Source organism: Prinia subflava, chromosome 26, assembly GCF_021018805.1.
Source record: "Prinia subflava isolate CZ2003 ecotype Zambia chromosome 26, Cam_Psub_1.2, whole genome shotgun sequence".
Lineage (NCBI taxonomy): Eukaryota > Metazoa > Chordata > Aves > Passeriformes > Cisticolidae > Prinia > Prinia subflava.
Window position 1 is genome coordinate 1,338,367 of NC_086272.1, and position 9,570 is coordinate 1,347,936.

Sequence of the window (9,570 nt, forward strand, 5' to 3'; positions counted from 1 at the left end):
TGCACCCTCCTCCCCCGGACAATCCCGGGCTGAGGAGGTGTTTCTAATAAACCCTCTGTTCGTCTGGAATTGTCTCCTCCTTTCGTTCCACTGCCTGTTGTATCTCCATAGCTCACTAGAGCCCTTTTAGGGAAAGAACCCACAGGAGTCAGCTCTGCTTGTGCTGCTTGCAGACTGACCCTTGCCGACGCCTGTCGCTGTGTCTGGGCTAGTCGGTGACAGAGTCCGTTGACTCTTAGTGAGCACCGCGACAGCGTCTCGGCGCCCACCATGCGGCCCTAAAAAGGGGCTCTCAGCGCCTCTAAGGACCCCACGGAGAGGATTGGTGGACATCAGCGAAGAGCTGAGCCCATCTGATATAATCCCTGGACGTCGCGCCGCCTCGGGTCCGAGCAGCCTCCGCGGAGGAGCGCTCCCCAGGGAGGGGAGGGTAGCTGTCTCCACCGCGCTCCGAAGACGGTCCTCCTCCTGGCAGTGGATTTCTGGAGCAGTTCTGCAGCACCCACGCCAGGGGTCTTTACGTAAGTAGACCCCCCTTTGTTAGCGTAGGAAAACATATAACCACACAGAGGCGATCATATGCGGTTCTTTATTCCAGCGCGCGGGACACCGGGGTGATAATACACCCAAATCTGATGTCCAAAGCATACAGAGTCGATTCGTGATTTTTATAGTTTAAATTATACACGTTAACTAACCCCCACCCCTAGATACTGATTATCCTATTCCTTAGTTACTATCTTAAATCATACCTACGCTTCTACCCTGATCCACACTTGATTTGGTTAAAACAATAGCATGGAGCTGTTTACCGAAACTGACGCTTGTTCCCAGCTAGCTGCGTCAAGTTCCAGTTGTACGTTCTCTACTTTCCTCCCCCTATACATTACTCAATCTAGAAATTATATTTTTTAACCCTCCACCAACATTCCCCCCTTTGAAAGTATTTTCACTCTAATATACTAAGTGTAAATGCTTTCAATTAATACAGTCCATTAGGCTTCAGAGTTCATACTGGATGTTCATCTTCAAATCCTCTGTTGTCATAGGCTTTGTCCGGGATGTTGTTGCGGATTGAAGGTGCTGGGTTCCGTGCCAATGCCTTCATTATGGTCCTGTTCCAAGATGCCTTTTTCTGTATCTCTCTCTTCAGGATTCTGTAAACTAACCAAATTACTAAAAATATAATCAGTAAAATTATCAGATTTTCAAGGATAGACTTTATCCATGAACTCACATTCCATCCTAATCCTTCAAAGATTTTACCCAACCAGCTAGTAGCTAAATCCTTTTGTTCCTTTTGTGCCTCATGCTCTATTTGTTTTAACTGACTGATGTCATGTTCTACATCTGCAGTTACATTTGGGATGTGGATGCAGCAATGGTCGATTTGTCCCTTTAAATATCCACACACTCCGTGTTCTTTCAAAAGTAACATATCTAAAGCCAAACGATTTTGCAGGGTCATTTTGGTGGTGGCCTGTAATTGCACATTGAGTTCCCTAAATCCCTCTCGTGTGATTCTTGCTAATCTGTCTACCTGACCTGTGAGTCTATATAGCATTTCTCTATTTCGATAATTTGCAATGGGACCAAACAAGGATTCTAGGGCCCACCCAATCTTTACTCCACTAGAGGGTTCCTTCCAAGTGTCATCTGGGTTCTTGTCTTCTGAGACGTCTCGCTTTGCTTTTATTTGCAAGGCTTCACTGCTCCTGTTAAATGGGGATTTCTTCCAAATTGGACATAAAGTGGGAAGGCCCAGGGTGATTTCTCTTACCTCCCCGTCCATAGGCAAGTGTGTTGTCCATGTGCCATCACTCATTGCCCATACAAATGGTCCTGGACTTCGAATTGTACTCCTGCTACATCCTACTATAATCTTAGAATCTATTTTGCCTTGTTTGTGTTTAATTTTCCTGCAGGCACAACCAATTCGTAAGGCTATTGCCAATGGTGACCACTGTTTCATTTCTAGATTGTCAGAGGTGCAATCATAAATTTTCTTACATACCCACCAACTTACCTTATTTGCCTCTTTCTGACTGCTAGTATCAGTATTTGCCACTGTGGGATCTGTCTCATTTTCAGAGCCTTTCCATTTAATGCACCAGGGTGTGCTTTCCATATATTGGAATTTCTGGAGGATGCTCACAGACCATGCACTGTCCCAAGGTTCCAGTCCTTTCCAATCCTTCTCTTCACATTTCCACACCACAACACTTTCTGTAGCGTTGTCCCTGATCTTTTGATAGCGTAGAAACCAACATTGCCATTTTGCAAGGTCTTGGTCCTTAACCCACCACTCTATGATTTGTCCCAATTTGCCATTACTAAGAATGCACTCTGACTTTCTCATGGGTTGCATATAGGAATCCTCTGTTATCTTCCAGTATTCTCTGACCACCACCCTTGACTCTGGTACTTGTTTACAGTTAATTGTTTTGTTCCCTCCTATTTCAGGTAATTTTGATGTTATTATTCCCCAGCTTACTGGGTCCCCTGCTGCCTTTGGTATTGGCAGGCAGGCCGTTATTCTGCTGGTATTATGCATTTTGGCAAAGTCTCTGACCAATCCAATCATTACATTCTCAGCCCGAATTTCATTAGAAATTTCTATTACTTGTGTTTTTGCCTGTATCTCTCTCTTCATTCTAGAATGAAGAGTTGTTAGTTGACCCTTCTGTATCCCATATCCCAAAGTAACAGCAATCCCTACTGGTGACATTAGTATCCATGAAATTAACATTACCCACAGGAAGAGCATGAGCACAGTTACCAATACCATTTGAACAGTTACAGACGTTTCAGCCTCAGCTTTGTTGGTCCAAAAGTTTCTACAGCCCACGACTGGACTCCACGAGGGACCTTCTTCACACGTGTGTAGTGTATCCAGGGTTCCACTCCAGCCACTTTGACCGCTGTAAAGGTGGTTAGCAGTACCTGATGGGGACCAGTCCACTTCTCTTTTAGTGGTTCTTCGTTCCAGGTTTTGATGTATACCTCATCTCCTGGTTCGATATTGTGGACTGGATTCTCCAGGGCCAGTGGTCTGTTCCACACGAGAACACTTCGGAGCCGAGCTAGAGTTTTCCCGAGGGACAGAACATAATTATACACATCTTGTTTCCCTGTGACATGAACATTTGGATTGGGGTTAGGAGATTCATATGGTTTCCCATACAATATTTCATAAGGACTAACTGACATCCCACTCCTAGGCTTTATCCGAACCCTCAGCAATGCGATCGGCAAAGCCTGTGGCCACTGCAGTTTGGCTTCCTGGCATATTTTACTGATCTGCCTCTTCAGTGTCTGGTTCATTCTTTCTACTTGCCCACTTGACTGGGGTCTCCATGGTGTGTGGAGGTCCCAAGATATTCCCAATAACTTGCTTACCTCTTGTACCACTGTGGCTATGAAGTGTGGGCCTCTGTCTGATGATATCCCTAGGGGCACCCCAAACCTGGGAATGATCTCCTGTAATAACCACTTAACTGTTTCCTTTGCTTGGTTTGTGCGACAGGGAAGGGCTTCTGGCCATCCAGAAAACGTGTCAACCCCTACTAACAGGTATTTGTATCCCCGAGTTTTTGGCAGTTCTGCAAAATCCACTTGCCAATAGTCTCCTGGTTCTATTCCTATCCGAATTCTGCCTAATTGTGCCTGTCGTCTAGCTACGGGATTGTTTTTCAGACAGATTTCACATTTAGACATTACTGACTTGGCCATTGTTTGCATCCGTACTGAGATTAGGTATTGTCTTAGCCACTTTACCAACGCCTCTGCACCCCAGTGACACTCATTATGTTTTACCTGTAAAATTTCTCTCATTACCAAAGGAGGTACCACTATTTGCCCTTGTGCGGTTACATACCACCCTTCTGCGTTCTTCTGTGCCTTCAGCAGTTGTGCTAGTCTGTCATCTTCGATTGTATAGTTTGGCTTCGGAGGCAAATTAAATTGAGAGATATTAAGTCTTGATGGTATCAACGCCATTGTTTTCTGCACCTCTCGCGCTACCTGACGGGCTGCCCAATCTGCTTTTCGATTTCCTTCACAAATTTTGGAGTTGCCTGATTGATGTGCCTTGCAGTGCATGATTGCTACTTGTTCAGGTTTTTGTACTGCATCTATCAATTGTAGGACTGCATCTTGATGTTTAATATTTGTCCCTTGGGAGGACAGCAGTCCTCTTTCTTTCCATAAAGCTCCGTGTACATGCACTACTCCAAAGGCATATTTGGAATCAGTCCAAATATTCACTGTCTTCCCTTCACTCAGCTCGAGTGCTCTGGTTAATGCGATTAGTTCTGCCCTTTGTGCAGACGTGTTAGGTGGTAGTGATTTTGCCTCTATTACTACATCAATTGTAGTTACCGCATATCCTGCGTATCTGGCTCCGTTCTCCATGAAGCTGCTTCCATCTGTAAAGAGTTCCCACTCTGGTTGCTCCAGGGGGACATCCTTCAGATCTGTTCTTGCTGAATAAGTGTGCTCGATGACTTCTAGACAGTCATGCTCTAATGGACCTTCTTCAGCTGTGGCACCTAGAAATAGAGCTGGATTCAAGAGGTTAGTTGTTTTTAGTGTAACATCATCCTGCTCAGTCAGGGTTACCTGAAACTTCATCATCCGGCTTGGAGAGAGCCAATGGCCCCCCTTTTGTTCCAGGACTGTAGTTACCATGTGTGGCACATAGACATCTATGTGTCTTCCCATTGTGAGCTTCCTGGCTTCCTGTATCAGCAGCACGGTAGCTGCCACTGCTCGCAGACATGAAGGCCATCCGGCACTTACGTTGTCGAGTTGTTTGGAAAAGTAACCCACCGGCCTTTTCCAGCTTCCCAGTCGTTGGGTCAGGACTCCCAGTGCCAGTCGCTGCCTTTCATGCACGTACAGCTGAAAGTCTTTAGACAGATCAGGTAACCCCAAAGCAGGAGCAGTTGTCAGTGCTTCCTTTAACTTCTGGAAGGCCTCTTTCTGTGGTTTGCCCCAGGTGAACGGCTGCGTCTTCTGAGCCTCGTACAAGGGTTTTGCAATCAGTCCATAGTCCATGATCCACAGGCGACACCACCCTGTCATTCCGAGGAAGATCCGCAGCTCGTGTAGATTCTGAGGCTCTGGAATAGCACAGATAGCTTGAATACGATTAGTACCCAGTTTTCTCTGCCCTTGTGAGATTTCACATCCCAGGTAAATCACAGTCTGTTGGGCAATTTGTGCTTTTTCTCTGGATACCTTATACCCTCCCATTCCTAGTGAATTTAAGATCTCAATGGTTACCTTTATGCAGGTCATTTCTTCCTCTGTTGCAATCAAAATGTCATCTACATACTGGAGTAATAAATATTGGTCTCTTGGTACTTGCCCTTCTCTGGTCCAGATTTCCAGTTCTTTTGCCAGTTGACTTCCAAAGAGAGTGGGCGACCCCTTGTACCCCATCGGTAATCGACTCCAGGTGAGCTGAGTTTTTCTTCCACTTTCTGGATGTTCCCACTCAAAGGCAAATAGTTTCCTACTTTCTTGGTCAAGGGGTATACAGAAGAAAGCATCTTTTAAGTCAATTACAGTAAACCATTTATATATCTCTTTTATGGATGCTAACAATGTATAGGGATTGGCAACCACTGGATGAATGTCTTTTGTTATTTCATTTATACCTCTTAAATCCTGTACAAGTCTATACTCACCATTGGGTTTCTTCACTGGGAAAATTGGGGTGTTGTATTCTGATTTACATTCCTCTAGAATTCGATATTTTAAAAATTTATCAATGGTCTTTGCTATTCCCTGTCGTGCTTCTGGTTTTATAGGGTATTGTTTAATTCGTACAGCTTTTGCTCCTTCTTTTAACTCTACATGTACCGGTTGTGCCAATTTAGATTTTCGAGGTACATCTGTTTCCCAGACAGAGGGAATTACTGCATCTTCTACTTCTTTAGGAATATTAGAAATTGGTTTTTCTTTTATCATCAAAATCTTTCTTGTCTTAGACTCCGGAATTTTCATTACGAGTTCACCATTCTCAAAAGTAATTACTGCCTCCAGTGCTGCCAGTAGATCGCGCCCTAAGAGCGGAGTTGGGCAGTCTGGCATGTATAAGAATTCATGGGTCAAGATCTTATCTTCAAAGCTCAATTCTAGGGGTTGCAAGAATGGCCGTACCTCCTCCTTCCCTGTGGCTCCAATGACTGCTGCTGACTTGTTCCCGATTTGCCCCTCAAGATAATTTAGTACAGAATGTGTGGCCCCCGTGTCAATGAGAAAATCTACGTCTTTTCCTTCTAAATGCAAAGTCACCATGGGCTCTCTTGATCCTGGCTCTCTCTCATGTAAAACCATGACCCTGGCTACACCATCTAGCTGATGCTCACTACTTTGATTAAACATACTGTCTAACTGAGGCTGACCATTCTGGCTAAACCGGTTTGGACACTCCCTTTTCCAGTGTCCCTCCATCCGACAATATGCACACTGATTCAGACTTAATCTACCATGACCAGAACCTCTGCCAAAGCCACCTCTATTAACGCCACGACCACTTCTACCACGTCCCCGCCCCTGTCTCTGTAAGACTGCCAAAAGGCTTTGCCCCTGTTTCTTGACAATTTCTCTGTCCCTGTTATTATAAACTTTCCAGGCAACCTCTAGGAGTTTATCTAAGTTTCTTAACTCTTCACCTTCCAGTTTCTGTAGCTTTTTCCTAATATCTTCCTGTGCCTGACCCAGAAAAATAAAGGCAAGCTGAGTCCTTCCTTGCTCACTGTCTACTTGAAGATCAGTTTATCTTCTTTCAGCGGGTGTGGGCGGGGGAGCAGGATAGCTTTGGGCAGGTGTATGTGGAGAAGGGGGGGTTCTCTGAGCAGGCGGAGGAGGGACAGGCACCTGGGCAGGCAGAGCAGGCGGAGGAGCGGCTGGCACAGGCAGAGGAGGATAATTACCTTCAGCAGACAAAGGTGGGGGTGAAACATATTGTGCTGGCGCGAGCGAGGGGGGTGTAAGAGAATCAGGTGGGGTCAGGGTGAGCGGGGTAGAACTTGGTGTTGAGGGGGCCGTGGTGGTTCCGGGAGCCATGGGAGATACCAATAATTCCGATTCCAGTTCATCTCTTTTTTCCCCTAAAATTTCACTTAAAACTGCATGTTCCATACAATGCTTATTTTGGACGCAAGCCAGACACTTATTATTCTCAAGCTTCATTGCTTTCATTTTGTCAAGCCACAAAACCGGTTTCTCAAGCAAGCACAGAAATAAGTCAATATATGGTAATTGTTCTACCCTTCCATCTTGTGTACAAAGCGATCTAAGTTGCATAATAACCTTCACATCAAAAGACCCGTTTTTTGGCCACCTCTGATTTTCAGGCAAAGCGTATTTTGGCCAGTGAACATTACAATATTCAATCAACTTATCTTTTCGTAATTCCTGACCGAAGTTCCCCTCTTTCCAATGTGCCAACAAACAACCCAACGGAGAAGAACTTGGTATAGAGGCATTATTGCTGCCCAAAACCTCTTTTAACCCTTTTAGTTTCTCCATATTACAGATACATAAAAACCACAGATGCCAAACCTGCAACGCTTTCGCGATGTCTGACGGACGGCTGCCTAGGCAATACCACCAGGAATTCCTTTTGCCCAACCAAGCGTAGCTTTCGCTGCGTCTTAATGGCAGGCCCCCAGACCAGAGAATAAAGAACCTTACCTCTCACCAGGGGTCGTTGTGAGCGGCGAGGGTCGCGGCTCCGATGGGCTCCCCGAGAAATCACCCGGTGCCGGCTGGAGCGTGATCGGGTCGCGGGGTCCTGGCTGCGCCCACAAGGTCCCGTCCTGGGTCGCCAAAAATGTTAGCGTTGGAAAACATATAACCATACAGAGGCGATCATATGCGGTTCTTTATTCAAGCGCGCGGGACACAGGGGTGATAGTACACCCAAATCTGATGTCCGAAGGATACAGAGTCGATTCGTGATTTTTATAGTTTAAATTATACACATGTTAACTAACCCCCACCCCTAGATACTGATTATCCTATTCCTTAGTTACTATCTTAAATCATACCTACGCTTCTACCCTGATCCACACTTGATTTGGTTAAAACAATAGCATGGAGCTCTTTGCCGAAGCTGACGCTTGTTCCCAGCTAGCTGCGTCAAGTTCCAGTTGTACGTTCTCTACTTTCCTCCCCCTATACATTACTCAATCTAGAAATTATATTTTTTAACCCTCCACCAACATGGGTATTGGTCCTAGGAAGTGGGGCATAAAGATATCGGTGTGCAGATGATCTCTAGATGCAGCAAACCCAGTGGAAGACCATAGAACAAGGGATTCAACTCTTGAGGGAAATGGCAGTGGCAGAGATTGTCTTCTCAGATGACATCAACACTAGAACTCATGTACATGGTGCCATGTGATGTGGCGAAAACTTGTACGACTTGGGCCACGAGAACCCACTTCTGCTGTAGCAGTAATGAAGCAGGATGACACTGAGGAGACCATGCAGAATATGGTGAAGAAGCTCTGAGCATATGCAGATGTCATGCATGGCCCAACACATGGCAGAATCGCAGCTGTGGAAACGCGTCTACAGAAACCAGGAGATAAGATGGAGGAGAACCACAAGAAACTCAGGGAGGAGATTAAAGAGGACCTTCTCCAAATCTCAGCAGTACAGATCAGAAGTTTTTAGAGTCAACTCTGTTTCCATGCAAAAATTTATGGCTTGCAAGGCGAACCAGTGAATATGTACAATAAACACTGCACTGTCTAACGGCAGCCGTGGCTCCCCTCCTACCAGAGCCACCGCTGCCGCTGGCTGATGACAACACAAGAAACTGAGCACCCAACTTGCCACCAGCTACCGGGGACGGTCACCCAGGAGCGCGATCGAGAAGGCCTTTGCTAGCACCCATGCCGCCATCACGCAACCACGCAGATTCTACCACTGGTGGAAAAGAACCTGTGCAGGGGAATGACGCCATGCCTGCACCAAATCACACCGTCCTGCCCTCAGCGCCTACGCCGCTGCCTGCTTGCTCACAGCATTTTGTGGACTGCTTCATCATGCTCTCTGCGCGTGCTTCAAACCCCCAACCCTACACAGGACTTGGACAATACCAACGCTTCAACAAGAGGGGGAAACAGGGTGGGCACGCACCAAAAAGAAGCAACTACACAGGACATTAATGAGAGACACCACAGGATTGTAATGCACCAAAGCAGAGACATAAATGATATTGCTTCACGGAACAGATCGGATTCATCAACTGTAATAAATATTGTGTATTAATGCGTGTTTTTTGGTGTCTATAAAATGTGAATATATTTTGTGAAACAAAATACACAAGGTGGTCAGGCACGAAACCGACTAGTTTCAGGATGGGCAACAGCCAGAGGCTGCTATTCTGGGAAAGACAATACCCTGCTGGGAATCGGGAAGCCCACCATTGACACCAGAATAAAGAATAAATCAAGCCTGGAATCAGTCCTCTGGGGGCGCTGGAACTGTGAAGTACCTGGCCATTGCAGGAGATGTGATTAGGAGAACACCTCTCATTCAGAACTT

General features: G+C 45.9%; 1 protein-coding gene across 2 annotated transcripts; it reads right to left on the reverse strand.

The window, feature by feature from the left end:
• Positions 1-570: 570 nt before the first annotated feature.
• Positions 571-7,898, reverse strand: LOC134562039 (protein NYNRIN-like). Of its 2 annotated transcripts, none has more exons than XR_010083050.1 (3): positions 7,708-7,868; positions 2,944-3,083; positions 571-1,164 (listed from the first exon to the last, which is right to left on the reverse strand). XR_010083050.1 is itself a non-coding variant. In XM_063419489.1 (3 exons), the coding sequence occupies exons 2-3, from the start codon at positions 5,443-5,445 to the stop codon at positions 1,150-1,152; spliced, it is 2,517 nt and encodes an 838-aa protein (XP_063275559.1). In that variant the 5' UTR covers positions 5,446-5,525; positions 7,708-7,898; the 3' UTR covers positions 571-1,149. The 2 variants fall into 2 exon arrangements, 1 of the variants encoding a protein (XP_063275559.1); XM_063419489.1 differs by having other exon boundaries at positions 2,944-5,525; positions 7,708-7,898.
• Positions 7,899-9,570: the final 1,672 nt, after the last annotated feature.